This window comes from Python bivittatus, unplaced genomic scaffold (genome assembly GCF_059951505.1).
Source record: "Python bivittatus isolate LINGU-HERP-01145 unplaced genomic scaffold, Pbiv_v1 ctg000400_np1212, whole genome shotgun sequence".
Classification (NCBI taxonomy): Eukaryota; Metazoa; Chordata; class Lepidosauria; order Squamata; family Pythonidae; genus Python; species Python bivittatus.
The window spans coordinates 9,425,879-9,451,191 of record NW_028277073.1 but is presented as its reverse complement, the minus strand read 5'-3'; the positions used below and the strand labels follow the sequence as shown (position 1 = coordinate 9,451,191).

General features: G+C 35.9%; 1 protein-coding gene across 6 annotated transcripts in view; it reads right to left on the bottom strand.

The window, feature by feature from the left end:
* Nucleotides 1-25,313, bottom strand: part of PCDH15 (protocadherin related 15) — a 435,688-nt gene that overhangs the window by 46,167 nt on the left and 364,208 nt on the right. For all 6 annotated transcript variants that reach the window (XM_088144402.1, XM_088144401.1, XM_088144400.1 and 3 more), the window contains exons 26-27: nucleotides 19,978-20,105; nucleotides 349-564 (exon numbers count right to left, since the gene is read on the bottom strand). In XM_088144402.1, coding sequence (XP_088000528.1) covers nucleotides 349-564; nucleotides 19,978-20,105 — 344 coding nt within the window. The remainder of the gene's footprint in view (nucleotides 1-348; nucleotides 565-19,977; nucleotides 20,106-25,313) is intronic.

Sequence of the window (25,313 nt, the reverse complement as noted above, 5' to 3'; positions counted from 1 at the left end):
AAAAATAATTATTGGATAAAGAAATATACAGAAAAAAAACAGTCAAAGGGAAATAAAACAGTCACACAATTCCAGATAAAATAAAATAATTAGGGGTTGTTAAATATATTTATTACAAACCAAATAAATATCATCATCTTCAAGTGATTGATAAGACTTGCTTTTGCCATCCCAAGCAGACATCAGCAAGAAAAGACTCGCAGCTACCTATACTAACTCCGCAGAAGCTCCATCCAGTGCAACCAGATCAAGAAACTACGAAGACAAATGTCTGCAAAAACAGGGATCTCATTCTAAAAGAAACGTACAAGAACAATCCTTGAAAAGTATCGATTCAATCATACTTACAAGTACATCTGATTTGTTGCTCAACCCTTTTCCAAAATTGTCAGTTGCAATGACCTGAAACTTGAAATAAGATCGCCGCATGTTTTTGAAGAGCATTGCTGTTTTGATAAGCCCTGTATATGGCTCAATCACAAACCCTTCCTTGCCATCTTTGATTGGAGGAATGATGAGTCTATATTGCATGGCGCTATAGTTGCCAGTATCTTTATCATGGGCCTGATAGGTAAAAATGAGAGGCAACATGAATAAAAATATCCATATTAAATAAACGAAATTAAAAGGTGTTGTGTACACAATTAGCAACAGCACAAATTTTGAAGTGCAAACATTTGTAGTGTCAAACATTTTTTAGTATGACCAGGACTTAGATCTTCCAACAGGGCATCAAGGGGAATTAACAGAACTACGTGGGCACACAGAATTGCCTAAACATGTAATATAAAAGTATTACTAGAGTATGTACATTATCAGTGACAAATATAATCTATGGAAAAAATTCATCCAAAATTAAATTTTAGAGTGCCATTAGTGAAATGAAAAGGTTAAGTCATATTTAGGCTCTCCCACTGAAATAATAAGATATGAAAACATGCACTAGACATAGATCATGATTTGACCAAGCCTGGGTGATTATTTACCTTTTCAGAAAGAGCGTAATACTTTACTAGAGAAAGACTTGGTTATCATATATGTTATTATTGTAAGCCAGTGTTGTCCAAACTTGGCCACTTTAAGATGAGTGGACTTCAACTCCCAGAATTCCCCAGCCAACCTTGCTGGCTGGGTAATTCTGGGAGTTGAAGTCCACTCATCTTAAAGTGACCAAGTTTGGACAACACTGTTGTAAGCTGTGTAACCATTATTATGTTGGGATACTGACATGGGGACTGATTAGTATTTGAATGTTGATGACTTCTGTATTGCCTGTTCAGTTAGAAGGCAGTTGGAAAACACAAGCTAGAAACTAAGAATATTTAAGGAATTAACCTTTTTTAAAAAATAAGGACTGACCTTATCTTCACCTCCAGACTGTTGTGCAGACTGAAATTAAATTATGCTTTGCATTTCCCCCTTTTTTTCAAATGTTATAATAGAATTTTCACCTCAAAAACATATCAAAATGCTTAACAAACTGTCTATTTATGACAAAATATATAAGAAGCATGTGTGTGGGGTGGGGTGGGGGTGGGGTGAAGGAACTGAATTTAAATCCATGCTAAGCCAGAGTATAGATTTAATTATGTATTTCATGCATAATTTCTAAAAAATCAGAAATTAAATAGAAATGGGGACAGTTTAATGAATGCATGTAAATGCATGTAAAGGTGAATAGACAGAAATAGACCAATACAGCTACCCCTAATTAGCACTTGATTAAGGTATCAACATTTCAACATTTTCATGCACTGCTTCTTTTTATCAACTTTATTAATATGTCATTGTTATAGATTCAAAGACTTCTGAAGGTTTTTTTTTAAAAAAAACATGTTTCAATTGTTCCAAAACCAGCAGAGAGAGCTTCTGTGCTGCCAATATCAGAGCGTGCCCTAACCCTTTTTATCCTATGGGAAAGATGTTTGCAATTCGTGCAATTTCCCATAAAGACAAATATTTTTGTCACTTCATTAAGGGGAGATATATGATACCTCAAGGGTTCTGATGGGCCTGTCAGAGAAGAGAAAGAACTACAGTTAATTTTAATAGCAGTATATCTTTTCCTTTGTTTATATGGCATATATAAATATGCAGATGTTTTGACAACTCTGCTATGAACGGATGCTGAGAAATAGATATGCTTTATAACAAGGATAATTTTAATCTACTAATTAGACATAACTGTATATCACTGGCTGCACATTTATACTCAGACTGAAGTATGTTTAAAACTTTTGTTTTCAAAATTAAGCATGGATTGAAGTCTCTTGGCACAAGAATCCTCATTATATGCTTTTGATTCATATATACAAAGGGAGCTATTTTCTACGTTCAGTCCAGCAGTAAGAGAAAGCGATTGTACATGAATTATAAATGGATTATAAAAGTTTGGAATTAGATAAATGATTTGGCTTTGTTTAAAATTGGAAGAGCAAGTTTTTATTTGTAATTATGAAAGAAGAGACAAATAGTCTATGCAACACATTGACATTACACCTCAAGTAGACCATAAATGAGACAGAGGATGCAGTTTGGTTCAGGCTCTCCAGATGATAAGAAACCAACTTAGATGTCTTCTAACTCCATTGCCCACAACTAGAATTGTGAAAAATAAAATTACCCACAGATTCTGCTAAGAGTGAACCACAGAGAACCATAGCTTACCCCCCAGCATCAAAATAAGTCTGTTTACATTTAATCTTTCCCTAATCAGATCTTCACCAGAAAAACGATACTATCAAAATGGCATATACAGTCCACCTTCCCTTAAGCTCTCAGCACAGAGATATAGATATTAGGTCATGCCCCCATGTATGTGGGATACAAGAGGGCATGACATAATGTAAATCTGTATCTCTCTGCTCTGAGAACTTAAGGGAAGGTGGACTGTATATTCTGATAGCTTCTAGATATTCCTTCTTGCAACTATTGAGAACCAGGACCTGAATAACTCCTAACGCTAAATAGTCATCTGAGATGTGATAATTTGTGAGTTAAATTCCAGTAGAGGATTTGAACCCCACAGAATGACATCTGGCTACCCACATCTGTTAAATCCCAAAGAGATTGAAACCAGTTACACAGTGCCTCCAAAAACACCAACAAAATGGAGATATTTTTTTAAAAGTTTGCATGGAAGAAATTTAAATTTGCCTGCATATGGGTTATTTAGATGAAAGAATAGGAATAGAATAATTGGTATTAAAAATAACCTCAGGCAAACTAGAAAAATACCTATCTAAAGTACAAGTACAGGAATAGTCTCCATGATTAGAAAATGTTTCAAATGATCATGATATTTTCTGCAGATTCTTTAAATCCATTTTAAAAGGTGCCATTTTAGCATAGTGTCATATGAACATGACCAGTAATGCAGCCTGTATTTGTATTAATCTGTACTTCTTTAGCCTCTGTCTTCTAGCATGGCCAATGACACTGAATGGTGGGAATTGTAACCTGAAAGATACCAGTTGCCTGTGGTGCACCAGGACATAACCAAAGTTCTAACCACGTAAAGAGTAAGAAACTCTTTAAAATACAACAACAAGAACACAAAAAGGCATTGCAGACAAAATCAACAGGCTAATGTGTTTGGTTGCAAACTTTATTATGTACAACAGGATTTTTGGAAGCACCTTTCCAAAAGACTTCCGAAGCCTGAAAAATATAGATAACAAATTCCTGTCATTTCTTGCTTACTGCCATGGCTTTTTTTTTTTTAATCTATAGAAAATGTCACAATCCTTTATCATAATGGCAATTTAGAGTGATCTGTTTATTTGTTTTTCTGCCTGAGGATGCTACTTAACTGAACACTTATTGTATGTGCAAAATATGCTATGCATTAGATGAGTCGAAACAAAACAAAAAATGCCTTTGGGCATTTATAGTAGAAGACAGCTTTCATCGGAACAATATAAGCTACGGCTAGTTGTGGAGATAGTGACAATAAAATGACAGTTTTAGTGGTGTTAAAACAAGTCAGGAAGAAGAAAGAATATTGAAATGGAGGGACAATACATGAGCTAAGACATGATGCCATACTGAGTTAGCAGGTGTAGCTTTTAAGACTAAAAATATACATCAAGCTGTCAACTCCCGCAGGGAGGAAAGTGCTTGTGTTTTAAAAAGCTATTATATTTTGCTGGAAACTGTGACTGGAAATATCTGAATTTGCCATCTGTTTTAGTGGTGCTAACGTTTAATAGGAAAGATCATTCATTTTATAATCCCATTTAATATATTAGAACAAAAATTAAGAATGACTTGATAAAGTAGACTAGAATGCTCAAAAGGACTAATAATAACATCTTCCTCTCCCCAATTTAAGCAGCTTGTTTGATTTAGGCTTTTTTTTTTTTTTTTTAAAGGACAAAGAATGGTTAAGCCTGATTTGGCTGAGTTCAAGAAAAATGCAGGGGAATGGGATACTACAATAGTACTTAGGGGGTCCAACAGAAGTGAAGGAATTGTGTAATCTATTTCTAATGTGATGTGTATGAACTTTTTACTGCTCTTTTTTTTAACTATTGAAAGATCATAAGTTTCACAGAGAGAGGTTTCTGGCACAATCATTGCAGTTCAGCTTGAAGTATGATATTTCTATTATATCCTCCTTCCTCCTTCCCTTTTAAAACAACTTTTTGGTGAAGCTTTTCTCCCAGTCTTCAGTCCCAATTCAGTTTCCCCAAAATGATAACTAAGAGCCATCTGTCAGAGTAGTTTCATGCACTGAGTAGGATTAGACTTGATAATGTAATGGTCCCTTCCAACTTGGTGAATCTATGGAATACACAAAATCTGAATTTGCTTATAGGAGTTCTTGGCTGCCTATGTTTTTACTATGTAGGATCTCACTGTGTATACAGTATATCCATGTTTTACATAGAATTATCAGACTAGTAGAGGTGAATATGTGTAGCTCAGGGTTGAACTGTGGAGTCCTTGGGGTTCTCTGAGCTTGGTTCTTTTCTTGCAAATGTTTCATTACCCGGCTAGGTAACATCTTCAAGATGTTACCTAGCTGGGTAATGAAACGTTTGCAAGAAAAGAACCAAGCTCAGAGAACCCCAAGGACTCCACAATTATCAGACTGTATGTTTGCATTTTTCTAGGCAATTAGCTGCCATGGAGAGATATCTATATGTAACTTGATTGAAATGTTCTAGTCCATCAGTGTCATTAATTCAGTGCCAAACACTGTAAAATGGTAGCAATTCTCAGTTTTCATTAAAGCTGACTTAACATCATCAAAGAAAGCTTCTGAATTTACAACACCAAATGTATCACAATACAGGCAGTTTAGTGCTAGAGATGTAGTTTCAGCAGTGCTGGCTCTTTGTATTTGTTCTCCTATTGATTTCTATGAGTAGCAATAGCAAAAAAGGAACTCCCTTTCTTTTCTTCTTGTTCTACTTTCCTCTGACTGGAAGCCTTTCAACTTGCTTGCTAGAGGAAGACTTCCTTCCTTCCTTCCTTCCTTCCTTCCTTCCTTCCTTCCTTCCTTCCTTCCTTCCTTCCTTCCTTCCTTCCTCCCTCCCTCCCTCCCTCCTCGAGAAGGACCCTAAGATCAGTGGTGCAGGCTTTTTACCAAAGCTTGCAATTTTCTTGATAAATGTTAGCTGTCTTGTGGGATATTAAGCAGACTCTGAATGCTTCTAATGGACTTCACCATGTTCTTACATGAAGGTTCTGATACTGTAAATAATGACCCAGTGAATGAATCTCAGTGACCATCAGAAACAGGAGAAGAACAAAAAACTTGGGTAGAGCTGATGAAAATGCAACTGGAATTATTTGCTTGGTGGTAAGCTATTCAAGTTTGATTCATTTGAGAAATAAAATAAATGCTGGAATATGGGAAATGCCAAAGGCACTATATGAAAAAAATACATCATTTCTAAAGTGTATCTTGTTCTAAGACTCTATAATAAGATGGTGAAAGAAGTAGAGAGCTTATCTATGCATATCAGAGAGAGATCACTTCTGCTAGAAGCTCACAGAGTTACTTTGCCCGAAGCATTTTTAACTGGATTAATGTTAAACAGCCTCCCAGAAAGTTTTGAAACTCTTGTGAATGCTCTAAAATCAGGGAAGATTCAAACTTGCAATTTATAGTATTCTGTCTAGAAGATTTTAATATATGCAAAGGTGCTAAGAAGAAATTAGCAAAGAAGAGAAAAGCGGCATTTAAAATTAGGCCCAGAAATAGAAGATACTACCTCTGCAGGAACCATACCCATATGCAGATTAAATACCCCCAAAAAGGAATTGCTGGCAAGAAACCAGTCAAGCCCCACATCAGAGAGGATGATGCATCAAGGAGCACTAGACACACCGACAGCAGAATGATAAAGCTGACAGGCAGAAACTCTGGTGTTGACACAACGAAGATTCTTAAGCTAACTCTGAAAAGCATTTTGAAGGGATGTGCATCGACTCTATTATAACCTGTAATTTAATTAAAGGAAGGGAGAGATTTACTCAATTGGACATTAACTGCAAGGCTCCCAATTTACCTACCAGATGGAAAATAAATGTTTGCTGAAGGCAAGAATGCATTGTAAACCAGAAAAAAACAGAAACTATTGATGTTTTCCCTATTCCAGTTTAGATACTCATTTGATAGCAGTGAAATATGCCACTGAAAGAGACCATGATAACCTTATACATTTTGTAATTTATACACATTATACAATTTAAAGAAAAACACTGTTTTGCCAGGGATGGAGATGAATTGCTTATGAGAGAGACTGTCAAGGAGAGTGGTCTGTCTGAAATAGATTACTGTATGTAAATGAAAAAGTCTAAAGATGTGAAACAATGTGGATATGAAATGCATTTGAATGTACAGTATAGCACAGGAGATTAGGCCATACTGTTTCAAATGCATTATCTCCACTTAAGTGAAAATGGGGATTTAGTAAGAGCCTTGAAAACAGATCCTTTCGAAGGGAAATATAGATTTTTGTACTGTCTAAAGGCAAAAAAACCCTAACCCCCTTTTCTTCAGTGAAAGAAAAAAGTCACGTGGACCGTGAGGAGGGGTAACCAACCCTGTGGGCATCAACCTTAAAGATGCTCCCACAGGTTAACAACCATCACTTGCCATCAATTCCTTTGGAAGATGTTATTTATTAATTGAACATTGGTTTATTGTATTTTAATCAGTATTTTAACCAGTATTTATTTTTGTTTTTACTGTAAACCGTTCAGGGCCGCTCACTGAATGAGATGGGCAGTGACTAAACTTGAAATTAGAGAGAGAGAGAGAGAGAGAGAGAGAGAGAAAGAAAGAAAAAAGAAAGAAAGAAAGAAAGAAAGAAAGAAAGAAAGAAAGAAGGAAAGAAAGCCCTTTAGAGATGATTCACAGTGGTATCCATGGGCCTATGAAGACCAAAGCTCCAAACACCTATTTACTACCATTTATTGATAGCTTCCCTGAATATATATATTATTTGATTAATAAGAAAAGCAAAATCCTGGAGAAATATAAATAATATATTGTGAGAGAAACTTAGGTTTGGCATTCAGATAATAGAAGCAAGTACAAAATGAATGAAATAGCAAGATACTAAATGGAAGAAGATACTAAGCAACAGACAATTATACAATGTATACCTGAGCAGAATAGTACGGCAGAAAGAAATAATTGTTCCTTGATGGATATGACAGCCAGTTTGGTGTAGTGGTTAAGACACCAGGCTAGAAACTGTGAGTCTGTGAGTTCTAGTCCTAACTTAGGCACAAAGCCAGCTGGGTGACCGTGGGCCAGTTACTGTCTCTCAGCCCTAGGAAGCAGGCAGTGCCAAACCACCTCTGAAATCCTGCAAGAAAAATGCAGGGACTCATCCAGGCAGACACTTGACTCAACACTGACTCAAGGCACACATAAAATGGAGATGACAAGGTACATGGTTCTAGATGTAGGGCTAGCAAGCAAATTCCGAGAGAAGAAAGCAAGACTACCGTCTAACTACAGGACAGGTTATCAACCACATCCAGACAACTACTACCATATAAAGCATGGTTCACAAAAAACAAACAAAAACCAGTATGGACTATTTCAGTGTTTGGATCCATATATCTCAAAGATAAAAAATAGCATCTTGAACTGAAGGTGCAAAGAGTGACCCTTGTTGAATAAGTTAAAATCCTGGATGCTATTATAGAAATAACCAAGATGTGCAGTGTGGCATACTATGATGAGAAGGAGAAATCCAGTGAAAAGAAATGCAGATGTTGGATGAAGCATTCAAGTAGAGGCAGTATCAAGGAAGCACTGGCCAAGAAAATAACTCACAGTGACCTTGAGACAGGCAGTGAACCTGAACAAGAAAGCGAGGCGGAAAAATGAATCTGAATTCCACACAAAAGACAGTCCTTCATTGCTGAAGCATAGGAGACACAAGAGGCCTCCCTGTGGCAATATTTTGAAGTTTAGAATATAGCCTGTCTACATATGATTCTTGTGCAGAAAATTATTTTCTTACTTTAGAATATAAGAAATTAATTTTCTGCACAAGAGTCCTATGTGGACACTCACAGAACAACCTGCAGGAAGAAAGGCTGTAGAATGCAAATGGGTCTTCAAAATCAGTCATGGTATAGAAAAGTCCATCCTGCATTAGAAGGTCAGATTAACAGCCAAGGAATATTGCCAAAAAGTTATTTTTCAGTAGTGCAGCATATGGAAGATGCATTTTATAGGTGTCCCTCTTGTATGGAGAAATCTAGGAAAATATTTATGTGGAACAATATTCAGTGTTTGAAGAGTTTGGAAAAGAAGGGTTTATATGTAAGTTTCAAATAATCTGTTATGGCCTGACTTTACACAAGGGAAGCAAGACCTTTGGTTGTACTCAAGACCCAGGAATTACCTATCAAATCAAATCAAATCATATCAAAATTTTATTATGGCCTCTAGGCCAGAGAGCACAACAATAAAATACATAAACCTGTAATTATTATTAATAAAATTTGGGAAAAAAAGACATAAAATTAAATAAAATTACACAAAATACATTATCATAGTAACTGTAATACAGGTGGGAGTGGCAATCCCCAAAATTTGTGCTCAGCTTCAACCATAGGTAGGACGGATACAACAAATGGTAGCACAGAATTGGGCAACCTGGAAAGATAAGTCAAGCCCTGGTCAGATAGAAGCAGTGATAGATAGACCTTGTGTTCTCTACCAGGGAAGTTCTTTCAAATGGGATAAATATCTGTTAACTTCTGGGATTCCCTATAGAGACAAAGGAGCAAATAGCTTAGGGATTCCACAGAGCCATCTCCACATGGGCAGAAGCACACTGCTGAAAAGGGATGTTTTTATACCACCCCCACAGGACTGCAGAAGGTAGTGCATCCAACCTGGCCAAGGTGAAGGCCCAACAAAATTTCAGAATTAGAATTGAAGAAAGAGAAGATGATGGCACATGCCCATTTGAGAAGAATCCATAAACTGGTTTGAAAATCAATATCCCAGGCACGTTTAAGATGATTCCTGGCATTTTCAAGCCCTAATGGACAAAGGCTTTCCAAAGAGAGTCCTAAGGGCTGGAGTTTGCTATTAGCTTTTGTTAGCCAGGTTGATTTAAAACTGTCTCTGAGAACCAGTGGAGCCAGACCCACAGGAGAAAAAAATCTATTTCAACCAGAAATTAAGGAGAGAGAACCAGTCTCTGGCACCCACAGAAACCAAACTTCTCTCTAACCATAAAACAGCATTCTTGATGCCTCTTGGAACTGCAAGTATTGCTCTTACAAATTTGGACTGGACAGCTTCCAGGATATTAAACTTTGTAAAAATGCAAATTGGAACACCGTAAAGAAGCAGAGACATGACCTTAGCAAAAAAAAAAAAACCTTGCAAGCTGCAGGAATAAAATGTGCCCCCTTTGAATAGAAGAATCTTAAGGCAGTTGTGGAGCTACGCTGGGCCATACTTGCCTGATAAGAGAAATGTGTATTCCAAGATAAGGAAGCCTGGAACTGCACCCCAAGACATAAGTATGTACCTGCTCTATTGGGGTCCCACTAATTTTCCAGTTATGTAACCTACTGTTGTGTGATGCAAACACTAGCACTTTAGTTTTTTGGTAATTTACTACAAGTTGTTCTTTTAGGCAAGAGGAAGCCAGTGCCCTCAATGCCCTTCTCATTCCCACCTGAGAGACTGACAAAATTACTCCATCGTCTGCATATAGCAAGGCTGGAAATTGCACGATCTGTTAACATTGGAGAGTGATGATTAGAAGATGAGAGAGCCTGAATTATTGAATTGGTGTACCAATTAAAAAGTAAGGGGGCTAGAATATACCTTTGTCTTACTCCTCTTTTGGTGGAAGCAGCTCCAGATAGGTAGGAATTACCGATGGACCTTCATCCTGACGTACATAAATGTTTTGATGATATGCTTTCAGGAAAAAAAGAAGATAGTAATAAGACTGTGAAGCACCTAAAGAGGGAGATGGAATGAAAGAATCCCATCTGATTTTGGCATTTGCACGGAAAGAGAAATGAGAGGGAGGCCACTTTTTCAGTCAGAAGCAGAAGATAAAATACATTTGGAATACATAGGATTAATAGAAGTCAAGGAAGCTGGTACACTAACAGAGAATAACTTTCTAAATACAGGGTGAAAATGAGGTGCTCCTTATGTAGCCAGAGTTACAAGGCCAGACCATTATTGCAGCTGTGGAGATCTTAAGTAGAAAAGTGAATGCTCTGTTTAAACATGATTGGTTGCAGTCAAACACTGGAATGGGATACCCTGCCTTTGAAAGTCAAATTATGCACAGACCTTTATAGTTTGTTGCAAGCCATCTTCAGGGAGGAAGCTGGATCCCAGAAAATGCACAAATGGATATGAAATTACTAATATCTGAGCTTTCAGGAAGTACAGCACACATGCTCCAGCCTTTTCTCAGTATGTCTAAGGATGGTACAACTATTATTCACCCTAATGTAATGTTATTATATCAAACTGTAATTAAAAATTCAAAGCTCAGTGGGTTTCAGATTTTGCCCGTTTCATAATAAATTTCTTTAGAGATTTATATGCTCAGGAAATCTGATCTATCTCGACAGAGCTCCTGAACATTGAAGATTTTGGTGCAGCTTCTGGGGAGCATGCGACCTGCAGCCCATCATCCCCTTCTGTAATCTGAATTTATAATTCTAGGACACTGTAGCAGTGGGAGGGTGGGAAAGATGGTTAGTACTGGCAAGAAAAATTAGTTGTTTGTGATAAATATTATATCCTTATTTACAATAAATCTAGGAGAATTCAGAGTTGACAACGTATGTTGACAAAACTACTACTGAAGTAATTAAAAACTGAATAATACAGAGGACATTGTTTGACCTCTCATTACTCCTTGTCAGGAAGTCTGGAGAAAAGGTGAGCAAAAAACCAAACAACACTTAAGGCATTCTGTGTTATAACCAGATGTTAATGAACTGTAAAACACTGAGGGAATATGTCAACACTATTAAATGGAGAACCTCAGCCTTTTAATTAATCAATTACTGGGTAATGTGTTAATTGAACCTCACAGACTGAATAAAGAAAGAGGACTAGGTAATGTAGAGGAAAAATATGTCTGAAAACATAACTGATATGCAAAATATTTAAACAAATTCATGCTAAAAATCTCAGCAAATTTCATAGATAAATAGCTAAATTATTTTAAAATACTTTACTACAAAAAGAAATACATATACATATACAGAGAGAGAGAGAGAGAATATTTAGCCTCAAGCTAGCAGCAAGATCTTGGAATGAAAAGTTGATGAAAATGCTGCCTAGGATGATAATAACAAATTAACATTTGATCATTCTGAAATAACATTTTAACAATGATCAAGGATAGATATAAATCTATAACAATTCATTTTGTTGACACCTGATATTTATAGCAAAAGAAGTAACATGCATACTGAAAGAAATCTGATGTTCTGATGCTATTGCAACTTGAAGCTAACTTTCATATGAAACTCTTTTCTAGTTGCAGGAAATGGCAAGGAAAGAGTCTGTTGAGATGATGCTGACCATTTAGAAATGAATGTTCCTTCTCTGAGAGAGATAAAGGCAGAATTTGAGGTGGCAAGACTTTAGCCATGGTCATCCACAGTGGAGGCAGGAGGGAATGACAAAACCTCCACTAACCATAGCACAAGAATGTGAAAAGTTCCTCCGATCCACAAAGTGGGGCAAGGGAATAGTAGCAAGATGCAGCAATGGTTTGCTAGGAGAGACAGTGAGTGTTCTCATTAATCATCTGCCCTGAAACTCTAGGAGAAACAATACAATGCAATACTGTATTTGTTTTCTTAGAAACAGCACTGAACCAGTAGTTAATTGGCTCAACTGCTAAAGACTAAGAGCTTGGTAGGAACATAGTAGTGTAGCATGTCAGTATCCTGAAAACACCTCCAAGTTGTTAGGATTTTGGCTTATAATGTGGTCTCTAGATTAGAGATCCTAGCCTGTGTAGATTACTGTGAGCATTCCTGGGTTAAATTGATCTTTGCTTGTTGTTATGGCATACTGGACAAAGTGTACTCAAACTGACTGATACTGTCATTACTGTTAGCAGGAAATGCTGCATATAGCATGGCTATGACTAAGGCTGTAATATAGTTTACTCTTCCTCACTCTTACTAAAAGCATTATATGAAGATCTTCACTGTCTAATCTGGTGATGGCCCTTCTGGTGACTCATGACTTGTGGGCCCATCTGGGGACCCTCAAGGTATATGTAACTTTGCAGCTGGGAATGTAAGATGAGTAAATGGCAAAAAGCATGGATTGATGAATGAAATGAAAGAAAAATAGATATATTGTGTGTTTCTGAAAGGATATGATAGATCTGATTGATGGTGGTCTGATGTTATGGAGGAGACTTGAAAGATACAAACATGGAGGTAAGTTTAATTATAAATAAACAGCTAAAGTATGTGTCAGAAAGTATGAATTGGTGTCATCTATATTATTTGGTGCACATATGAAAACAGGAATTCATAGATTAGTAATATTACATGTTATATTTCAGGGAGTCGTGATAGTGAATAGATGATGAGTTTACGAAAAAAAAATTGTGTACCATTCTGAATGAATGTGCTAAAAAATTATTCTGGTTGTGGTGAATTGATTAGAGAAGAAGTCCTGAGCCATGTGGAGGCCTTGGGGTCAGGATGAATTGAGTCCACAATTGATGAAGATTTCAGTTTTGAACATAATTTTACTCTTTTAGTATGTTTTAATGAAATATATTATTTTTGTATTGATTGATTATAGTTTTCTATTCTTTTTGTATGCCACTCAGAGTCACATAGTATTAGTTGGGCAGCTACAGAAATGCTTAACTAAATAAATAAGAACAGGGATTATAAATATCCGCGTAAAGTTCTATTTTGATTATGTTATTTAAACATAATTCTACTTAAATGTGCATGTGGCAAAGTGGCAAAGCACTTCTAAAAGCATGTTGATTTGATTGTTGATGATGAAAAGCTGAGAGAATTAATAAAGGAAACAAGGCCAATGAGAGTTTCAGAATGTGGAACTGATCATTTTTTGGTGGCATCAAAATTTCTTTTCTTGGGCAAAATGGAGAAAAAGTTGAAAAAAGTAGAAGAAACTAGAGTGAAAGGGTAGAATAGTAGCAAACTCTCTAAAGGCATGTACGAATATTTGCGTTTGAGTCTTTATTAATTCTCAAAATGCCCAAACTATAGATAAAGTGACAGAGCATACTTTCTTCTGAATTTATTTTTATTTTTGAAAAATAAAAGGCTTAGGTTTCTCAGTCCTCTGTTTTAATTTGTGCTGTACACATGTCTTTGAAAGTGCATGCATTTATTCTGCATAGATATATAGAGAGATATTAGGTGCTCTGTGAGGGCATATATTTTTAGAAATTCTTTACATTTATACTTTTTCAAAAGTAGGTATTTTATTAAGAACTATATCTTAGATAGATTTAAATATTTTTCATTAGTTTCCTGATCTAATATGGTTACATTTGTAAAGTTAAAAGATATATTTACTGCACATACATTTTTACTTTTTTATGAAATATATGTGAACTGATTATAATTCCTTGCCTGTCTGTTGATATTTATTTTATATTCATTATCCTTTTAGAAAATGCTTTCTTCCTGATTTGATCCAAAACATTTAATTAAATTTAATAGGTGACTGCCAATAATGCTGTACAAAAGACTGTATTTCTGGTTATTATTGTATTTCAGTATGGGAAATAGGAGCACATCATTACTCTTTGGACATTTAAGTTACAGCAATTTTTTACAGTAAAAATCCTAGGAATTAATTTCAACTTAAATTATTACATAAGCATCCATCAGATTGAAGCCATTTTTCATGACTCTCGGACAAATAAATGGAGATCAGTTTAGAAGTGTGTAGCTGCTTTGCTTTATTTTTATCCAAGGTGATGCACATAAATTCCTACAGTAAAAATTAATAGCTAAACAAGATAGTTAAAATGACACAACCACAGAGTACATTGTGACTAGAAGAATACACAAGCCAAAAAGCTTGTTATTTAGCTCCCAATACATATTTTAGAATTGTCTTCTCCAAACTCTCTCCTTTCCTCCAATGCTATGGCATTCAGAACTCCCAGCAATCAGAGTTTTTGAAGACCCAACTTTAAAACATTTTTCCATGTTGAATTTATTTGTTTGTCTAATTTATATAGCTGCCCATCTCACAAAGCCAGTGACTCTGGGAGGCGTGCAACAGAACTAAAACCTAAAATTATTATCATTATTAATATTATTATTATTAATTCTTTAAAAACATAAGAACAGATCTAATACTATATATATATACATATACATATATATATGGAGATGTTAATAATGAAGCCACCTCATAAGTTCACCCACCCTCTGAGGTCCCCAGACCTTCTGACATAACCAGGTCTTGAGGGACCTTCAAGAAGATCAGAAGTGATGAGGCCAACCTCAGCTCAGGGGGGAGAAGATTCCACAATGTGGGCACCACTGTAGAAAAGGCCTGCTGCCTAGGACCTGCCAAATGTAGCTCTCTAGATGACAGATCCTGTAACATGCCCTCTCTGCTGGATCTGGTGGGATGGGCAGATGAAATTGGGGAAAGGTGATCCCTCAAATAGCACAATCCCTTGCCATGAAGGTCAACACCAGCACCTTGAATTGGACCCAGAAACAAATTGGTAACCAATGCAGCTTGCAAAGCAGAGGTGTAATGTGTGTTCTACAATGATAGATGGACAACTAAAAATGAATGGGAGACCAAAGAAATTTATTTGGATACTTTAAACTACTCTTCAGTTAAAAATCATCAATTGTCTTAGAGAGAACCTCTAAGCATGCTCTATCCATGCTCTTGGATCGGAATTCTAGATAAGTGGCCAGAGCAATGCAGTCCTTAATTTGAGATGTGTAAGACATACATAGCTTAATAAGAAAATGGACTAGCTGCCTTTGCATTCGGTTCCCATGGGCATTCTTAAGAGATAACAAGTTATGAGCAGCTCGATCTCTATGCAGCTGTCCCAAGTGATGAATCATTGAACTGAAGGTAGCAACTTTCTCAGTGAGGTACCTGCTCACACAGGACTGGTTGATGGGGTTAACATATTACACTAAGGCATACCTGTCTGTTCGTCTTTCATTGAATGTGATGGTGACCATGAAGGTGTGTTTATAAAAGCATAACTAAAAACAAAGTATCATTTATCATGAATCATGAACCCAGCTGTTCTTTTCCACACAGTCCAGTTACTGGATCTTTCTGGGCAGGAAAGGGTAGGAGAAGCTCTGAGCATTTCCTAAGCAAGAAACACTGAAGGAATTTTGGTGTATTCCTGTATCCTTGATTATTTGGATATTCGTTTGAGTTTTGATTTCTGCTTTGCACCACGATCCTGTCTCCTGATTTGGTTTTGACTTATTATTATTTATTATATTTGTATGCCACCAAATTATCCAGCTTACAAGAGAGAATTAAAAGTAGCAATAATAGTAACAGTATTGAATATGAACATAACAATGGTGTTGAAGAATCAAACACCAAACACCTTTCAGAAGAGTTCAGCTTTGCTAGCCTACAGAAGAGGTGTAGTCTAACTTCTAGAAGGAGGCTGTTTCAAAGAATAGGTGCCAAAAATAAGATATAAGGCTTACTACCCTTAGCCTGCTTTGCCTTGTGAAAATGGGGCATGTCCAAGTATCATCTTCTACAGGGATTCCTTGGATAAGTAGACACTAATTGGAATAAGTAATCCTTCAGATACCTTGATGTCAAGTAATATAGACTTCTGGTTTATTTGTTAGTCATCACTAGTGGCTTTTCCCACAGGTCCTAATAGTTAGTTCTTCTCTGATGTTTTGGCTAATGGGAATAGACACTCTTTTCTTTGAGAATGCACTGTTGATAATGATTTCTATTTTATTCATTAACAGTGGCTTTATTTTTTGGAAAATAATTTCATACTTTACTCATCTCTCCCCATTTTCTCACATTTTGGGTTGCAAGATTTTGTTTTGTCTTCTTAAGTTTTTTTTCCCTCCAAAGTACAAATCTTAATCTAGTAGAAAACAGAAAATGTAAAAATGACACCTTTCTTACTCAGCAGATCAGATATCTCTAGTGCATTCATCATAATACTGCTTTCTGCAAGAATAACATTTCTGTCAATGGCTTTTAAAGAACTTTCTAACTAAAATATCTTTTCAGCAAGAGACAGTTTGGGGCCTGTAGTCTTGCTCATATAAGTGACAAATTTGAACCCTGCTATATAAATAAAGCCAGTGTAATATCGTAGTTAGGTTGTTGGACTAGGAGTCCCTAGATCCTAATCCACCCAACTCATGGAAGCTCAGTGGAGTGACCCTCAGTTCAACCTACCTCACAGGACTATTGATGTGGAGAAAAGTAGGAGGAGAAGTGTTATGGATGCTGCCTTGAGCTTCTGTATGATTCCAAACTAATAAATACATAAATAATGACGAAATAAAGCTTCATGATAAGGTCCATAATTAGCTTCACCTTGACCCATCTTACCTTCTTTGTATACTCTCCTTTATACTACAACGGAGAGTTCCCATCAAACATTAACCACACCCTTTTGTAGCTCAGTGTGGATGACAGGGTTCATTATTCCAATTTTTCTTCTTTATTGGGACAGCTGTGGATTGATTTCTCTTTTGCTAAAGGAAAATTAAAGTCTTGAGGGGCAAATTGTATGATATGCTAAATGTGTGTATGCATTTATTGTGACTGGTTTTAATGGCCACATGATAGCTTGATCAGGATTCTGGCATATGGAAAGGATATTTTTTAAAACTCTTTTTTCTACTCCTTAAAAGCTTCAATTTTCTCCAAGGAAGGAATTTGACGGTGATGTCTATGGCAGCTTCCCACCCATCTCCCAGTCTGGGAAAAACAGTGCACATCTGAAGAATCATCTATTTGGCTTGGTTTTTACTGAGCGTGCACCACATGTGGGAAGAAACAGTGGGGCGGAAAGCATCACACCTGTCTTAACTAGCAACAGGGAATAATTTGCTTGCTTTGCATTTTAATCGGAACATATGTAAACAGCAGTTTACAGTTCTTGAATTTATATGGCTGGAATGCAAAAAAAAAAAAAAAATTACCCTGCAGTTCTCAGCTGATTCCAGACTGGTAATTTGGCAGCACTCTACACCGTAAATGTCCAATGTTCTCTCATTCGGAATGAAAACTCATCAGCACCATGACAGTTCTTACTTCTGGGATTTAATTAAGTCACATTATTTGGAAACAGTCTGTTTATCTACTATGATCAACTGATACTAATCTGCTAGAGCCTGGCTCAGAATATAAAATACACAGTGCTTCTGAGGAGTTAAAAATCTCACTTCAAAATTTGGTGATATTTCCTCTTTTCAAGTTTTCACATACATTTATCATTGTCAATGACCTGCTGAGAAACTCATAGGAATAGCAATAATAATGGAACATTTCTTCCTTAGCAAAAATTTGGAGCCGCCTTTTTTTGCTCAATTTCTATTTCTTACATCTTATTTAAGAGTGTGCATTTTAATGATTTTTCCTATTAATTGCACTGATAGGACTTCCTTTTACATTAAAATGCAGAAAACCCAGCTAACTAATCAGAAATATTCCTTTGATTTTGTTATTAATGTAAGTTTTGAAGTTCAAAATCAAAGTGGCATTCTTTTTTTTTAATCCTTAGGCTTATTTACTACTTCAGGATTTCTCCAATGTAAGAAGGTTTACTGTGAATGTGGAATCCTAAAATGCTATACAGAATTTTAAAAATGATTTAAAGCAGAAGGTATTTAGTTTTACAGTATATTATTACTTATTGGTTGTTTCCCCATTTTTCTAATGCCCTCTCATAACATGCAGGAATAATAGAATCAGAAAAGCCATCAACACATTTTGGTTGATGACAGTGTAGTCCACATGCTTTAGCAGCCTCAGAAATACCTAAAATACTTGGATGTTTAAGAGAAACTATATTTAAAGTAAAACCAACAATTTATTTTTTTTATCAGAAATTAAATAATATTATTAAGGTTAATATTGGTAGTATTTATGATCTGTGGAACAAGGCATTGCAATATCCAGTTCTGGAAAATCAATAAAACCAAGTTTAAAGAAGTGTTTCTTATGATTTCATGACAAAGTTAATCCATCTGAAAATGTTATTCGGAGTCTACTGTACACCTCAAAGAATGTTTAAGAAAGAATTCTTACAGTACTTAATGTGGGATAACCTGGAAGAGGGAAGTGTTACATATATTGCCTTGAACTCGTGAAGGGTTTACTCATTTACAAATGAGTAAAAGGTATAAAATTGATATACTTAAATGTGAGCATAATATAGAGAAATAAAATATTGCAATGAATATGCACATTAAACTATATAAGCATATTATTTATCAAATAAATAAATGTCTTTACGCTCATTGTTATATCACATAACAAACTTGATCCTATGAACAGGTACAAAGTGTGAGAAATATTTCAGACTGTTATTTTTCAGTCAGCATCCAGTACTCTGTATACAACTTATCTCTACATTCATACGCTATTACTGTCTTCGATACACAAAATAATTCAGTAGATTTTTTAACTTAGTTTGGTATCTACCTTATCTTGTATTTTATGTATAGTAGTGGATCTGGAAAAGTGTCTAAGCGGCCAATGTTTTTACAGGAAAGTAGTTCCAGAAGCCTGATTGATCAGGAATTCTCTCTTTTTTGAGCCTTTTTTTGAAAGGTAAAAATCCAATGGAACAACAACAGCAGGTGTTTCTTCCATATTTCCTTCAAGGCAGTTCTTCATTATGTTAATTCAGAGATATTGCAACTAGGGTAAGAGCTAGATTTAGCTATATAAACATACTTCTCATCAATCATCTTTTTTTCATCCTTCCTACTAGTAGCATCAGTAAATAATATCCTCTGCGAAGAAGACTGCAAAGAGTTCAGACTTTGAAGTTGGCTAACAAGAATAATTATACCTTAAAGACTGGGCAGCATGTAGTAGAAAGAACTCATATCAATAAGTAGAACAAGTTAAAATGGCTGGATCTGACTGAAAGTATTCATAGCATACTTTGGGGTTAAAAAGAAAGCAGTCATGAAAAACCTCATTTATCAAAACTTATTATAGAAGCTGCTTCTGTATTTAGCAATTTTCAGGCCTCTCATGGCTCCCATTTTTGAATTCCTTTCAACTCTTCTGCATTTTTGAAATTTCTGTTAAATGGTTTTCAATAAGCAAATCTTCCACTCACAGATAGCTGAAAATCTATATACACACCAGCTGGCATTTCTGCATCCAGATAAGACTCTATTTGAATGAATAGGTAGATTTGGTTTTTAAGCGCACCTTCTAAAAATATTGGAAGTAAAAAGGGTGTTCAGCATAATTCCTACCTTCACTTTGATCACAGAAGAAAACATTCTAGCATCTTCAGAGACACCTCCTATATAAAGTCTTTTTGTGAAGACAGGAGCATGATCATTTTCATCCTGAACCTCAATGAATATCTTAGCAGTATTGCCTAAAAGTAAAAAACAAAGGGTTAACAAAATCAGAATACACTAAATGCTTTAAGTCATAGCCGTTTCTGTTCTAGATTCTGTTAGTGAAGCTGTAAAGAAAATTGCCACATATTTACATTTTTGGGATCTGTCCATAATTAGTCCGTGCTTTTGGTCTAGAGTTTCTGAAGAAACAAAGTCTATATTTTGCTCAGTGGCACTTAAACAAAATTGCTTTGACCAAAAAATTAACACAAGAAAGAGTTTAGTGCTATAAACTAGTTGCCGGGATCTGTGTTTGGAATTACCTGAATAATTGAAAAGAAGAATAAATGAAAACAAAGATACAAATTTTAGTACTAATTAAGAAAATGAAACACTTGAAACATCCATATTCAATATTTCTGTTCTAGAAAGGATAGTCAAGTTTGACTTTGTCTTTCATTGTAGAGTTCTACAATGAAAGACAAAGTCAAACTTGACTATCCTTTCTAGAACAGAAATATTGAATATGGATGTTTCAAGTGTTTCATTTTCTTAATTAGTACTAAAATTTGTATCTTTGTTTTCATTTATTCTTCTTTTCAATTATTCAGGTAATTCCAAACACAGATCCCGGCAACTAGTTTATAGCACTAAAGTCTTGATCCTAAAGGCTTAAAAAAACACCTTTATTTTTAGGGTAGCTTGTTGTCACTATTAATAAATGGTACTGTGTGCAAGATTTGTCATCCTCTTTGCTTGTCACTTCCAATTCCATTATAGTATCCCTAGGATACTGGTTATGTGGGCTTTACATGGCATACAAGTAAAGCATGTCACATAATTATATTGATTAGAATCACTGCCCTATGGATAAACATGGTCACAGGAAAAAGAACTACCATGCCATCTTATGAATCATGCTGCTTGACTGACTTTGCTTAGAGTCATAACACAGGCCAGCTATATGGACAACTGCAATTTTATCTGTGTGAGTCACCAAGAGCCATTTTGATAGTGGCAGCATAGAAATATGTTCAATAAATTCAGTATAAGAATAGGTTAGTTTCACATGTTTAGATTGCCAAACACAGTGACATTTACTTTAAAAATGGAGAGGTACGTTAGAGCTGTGCATGCTTTAAAACACCCCACCTTTTTTTTTTTTAGGCTTCTGCTCCGGAAAGATGCAACAGCTTGATGGAATCCTCTGATTAAAATTAATGTGACTCTTGGAGCAAAGCATGCACATCCTTAATGTATGCAGGGCAGGAAGGGAGAGGGGTAAGAAAGGTAAAGCTATTGCGGGACTGAAGTGGTCTTTCAGTGGTAAGAAATGTGAATCCTCTCGTTTTGATAAGACAAAGCAAAGAGATGAAACAGGTCGCAGCTGTAAGGGCCATTCATTCCACCAACCTCTGGTATATCAAGGCCTAACAGGCCTCTCAGAATTAAGAATGTTTGTCCCTTAGAAAAGACACCAGCATTGAAAACTGTGCTCTGTGTCCTTAAACTGTGACATTACCATTGGATCAGATGAAAGTGCCTATCAAATAGATTCAGGCTTTGTATTCTGAGACCCAGAAGGGTCTCAGTGTGAGCAGCTGGACCCATAAAAAGCTTGTGGCATTTTAGGTTTGAAAGCACTTTTTTTCTTCTAGCCATAGGCCACAACTGCATTCAAGACTCAGTAACAGTATGGAAAGCAAACAGCAATCCCTAAACAAGGTAAAGAAAACATGCAGAGCACAGCTTTCGGAACTGTTTTCTTAACACCTTTACCAGGAAAGGTCATAGGAGGCAACTATATTTCCTTCTGTGTGAGAAAGCAACATGCTGCGCCTTTGTGTACATGTGTGTTTCTAACTTTTCTTTATGTTACATCCATGTATGATGTGTGTGTAAGTACATTGGAAGCACAGGACAGTGCATACACTCCACTTGGGTCACAGGACCTGGAAGGAGGAAGAAGAGAAGTTGGAATGGAGGTATCAGCAACATTCAAAGCCATTGCCCAACTGCCTATCCTGCATGGATGCTTCTGTTTCTGTCTCACAGCCCTCGGCTAGCTCCATCCCATTTTCAAACCACCTGTATTTGATAGCTTCTCCATACCAAATCTGGTCCCATTCTGTTCAGTTTTAGAAAGTTATTGTGCTGATGAATGGTCAGAGACACAGAGAGAATCCTGAGTCCATTACACATTTTCTTTCCAATCTGTTGGGTTGGAAAGAGTACCAAATGCAAATATTAGAAATAAAAACCCAAGCACAAACCAAAAAGAAGAAGGAGGAGGAGGAGGAGGAAGGGGAAGGGGAAGGGGACGGGGACGGGGAAGGGGAAGGGGAAGGGGAGGAAAGGAAAGGAAAGGAAAGGAAAGGAAAGGAAAGGAAAGGAAAGGAAAGGAAAGGAAAGGAAAGGAAAGGAAAGGAAAGGAAAGGAAAGGAAAGGAAAGGAAAGGAAAGGAAAGGAAAATCAAAAGCACCCACATCTCTTTCAGGCTTCCTAATAAAACACATTGGCACGTTCTTGAAAACAGTGCAAAGCTTACTGAAAGAAATCCCATTTGCCAGCAAGAAATGATTTCCTTGTGGAGCTGATTCTTTCTCCTTACACCTAGTTATGGCTGTTTCAAAGGGCCACAACATAAAAAAGGGACACATTTTATTCATAATTGCCACCCTGATTATGCTGGCTTATTTTCTTTTTGAGCACTGTGCTGAAAAGAGTCCTACAGCTGCAACTGGAATGGAAGCATGCCACTTTTGATATTGGCAGAGAAATCAACAATATGTTTTCAAAGTACAGTGAGAAAATATAAGTACACTGATGAAACTTGGCAGCAAATCATTATTTGTCTGGGAGAAGTCCACTTATTAAGAACATTATAGTGCTGAAAGAGTCCAGTTTATTATATAGTTTAAACATTTTTCTGTTTTTTTTAAAAAAAATTCCCCAAAGCCCACCACTTGGTTTCATAGCCCCCTCCCAGTGCAGCTCTTGATTGTACAAAAAAATTACAAAATGCAACCCTTGGCCAGACAAAGGTTTCAACAAACAGTTGAAAACAGAGAAAGAACAATGTGGATCAATGAACTTGCAACTGTTAGGACAATCAAAGAATTGGTTATGGAAGACTTTATATGAATTACTGCCACCCATGCTGATAGTGACAAAAAAGAGTACTGCTCAGACTGATGTCTCTGTATCTGGCAAAAACTAATGTTTTTTAAGCTGCACTGCACTTTCATAACTCAGTAACCAATAACCAATGGTTTACTGCAACACTGAAAATAGCAGCTGCTGGGTTTTGTACCAATTATTGCATTGTTTATATATCCCATCCATCACCTTGGTAATCAGAAGATTCAACCCACAATTGGGGGGGGGGCACATGATGACACATGTGTAATGACAGTGCAATGCTGCAACTAACATACTTGGATTAGACATCATATTGCAAATACATAATTACAGCATTTGACTCATCAGAGCTTATTGTATTGACAACTCTTAAATCAGCAGTAGAATGAAGAGTAGCCTGGGGTTTGGGGAAAGGGTCAGTTGGCACAATCACACTTTTCAATATTCAAATGCATAGTCTGAATGGGATAATATGAAGAAAACATTTAAAATTAGAATTTAGACCAGCCTCTTTTAAACTTAATAAATCTATATTCTCCTATGAATAATAAGATGTAAGTTTTTAGTTCTAGCTTCAACACTTTACTGGAAATTACTGCACACCTATAGCTTAGTTCTGAAATAACAGAATTCATAAAATGCTAGTACTGGCCGACTAATGGAAGCAGAAAGTTTAAGTTAAACGTTTTCTGGAAAATATAAATTTTCACAAGGTATATATACTATGAATTAAGAGGTATTTCAATAATATTTCAAGTGCAGTTTTTCAGGGAACTGAACATATTTCTAAGCGTGCTTCCAAGTCAACCACTTTGTGTATTTAGATTGCTTGACTAGGATATTGATGGAAAGTTGACAGAATAATTCTATCAGTACTTCTGATGATGTATATTATTTCCAATTTCATAGGCAGTACACCCCAAAATATTTGTTGTAGAATGGTAGAAATGGGAAATTACTATTCTGCTCTTCTGTATTATTGAATCCATAACTGGAAACATTTTTTTCCCTTTCTCCTGTCTCAATCAAGTTTTTCAAATATTGAAAAACTGTTGTCAATGAAGTTATGACAAAAAAATGATCCAATATATCTGAAGACAGATCTAATAAGTCAGAGGACATATGATTGCAGCCTATGCCACCTAAAAATAATTAATACTTTCAGTGTTATCGTAACTTTCATAAAACTAGATTTTCACAATTCAGTTACCTGTGCTATGAGTTTTTGTGCATACTAATGTGCCTTATAAAATGATTGCCATAATGACTTGTCATCAGTCTTGTTTGACATCAGTATAGTTAAAAGCAAACACAATGGGCTGTTATCCCCATGGCTGATACAAACAAAAGAATTGTCATATGGCACTGTTACTTGGCAACTATATTGTGAAGAGCAGTTCAAGAATTTTTAATACTGTGTCAAATAAACCACAATAATAAAAATTGCTCTGATTTCTGAAAGCACACTCTTAAAATGTTTAGTCCATTCAGATATGGATTATATGGATAGGTTCATCTATCTACCAGATTAAGCTTCACTGACATTTAATTAACAATCTTCATTTTGGTTCATCACTTCATTTTTATATATGGCATATATTTCACTGGCTTTTGCACATCCATGAGTCATTCAGCACTTAATTCTACTCTTCTAACAAGGTTCTAGACAGTCTAATAAAAGAGCCACACATCAATACAGTAATATAGGTTTGCTCTCCAGTGCATGGATTATTTGATGGTAAAATCCCATATCTTGTTCTTCATGTACATAGGGAAAGATGCAAGAGAATATTAATACTATTAATTCCAACAAAGCATCATGAAAAGCAGAAAGACATCTATCAAACTACATAGCTTCCAACTGATTCCAATAGGAAACAAAAGAGCAATATATGAATATAGCAGCAGGCTGTATAAAAATTCCTAGTCAGATTATTAATTACATGAGAGGGAGAATTGAACAAAGTTTTGATGTTTTAAATATGAGATTTTGTTTTTAATCCATTAAAAGGCATTAATTGGTGAAATCTACAAATCGTGAAAAAAATTAACACTCCTACCGAAATTGCACACCACCTATATTGTGCTTACAATTCTCAAAA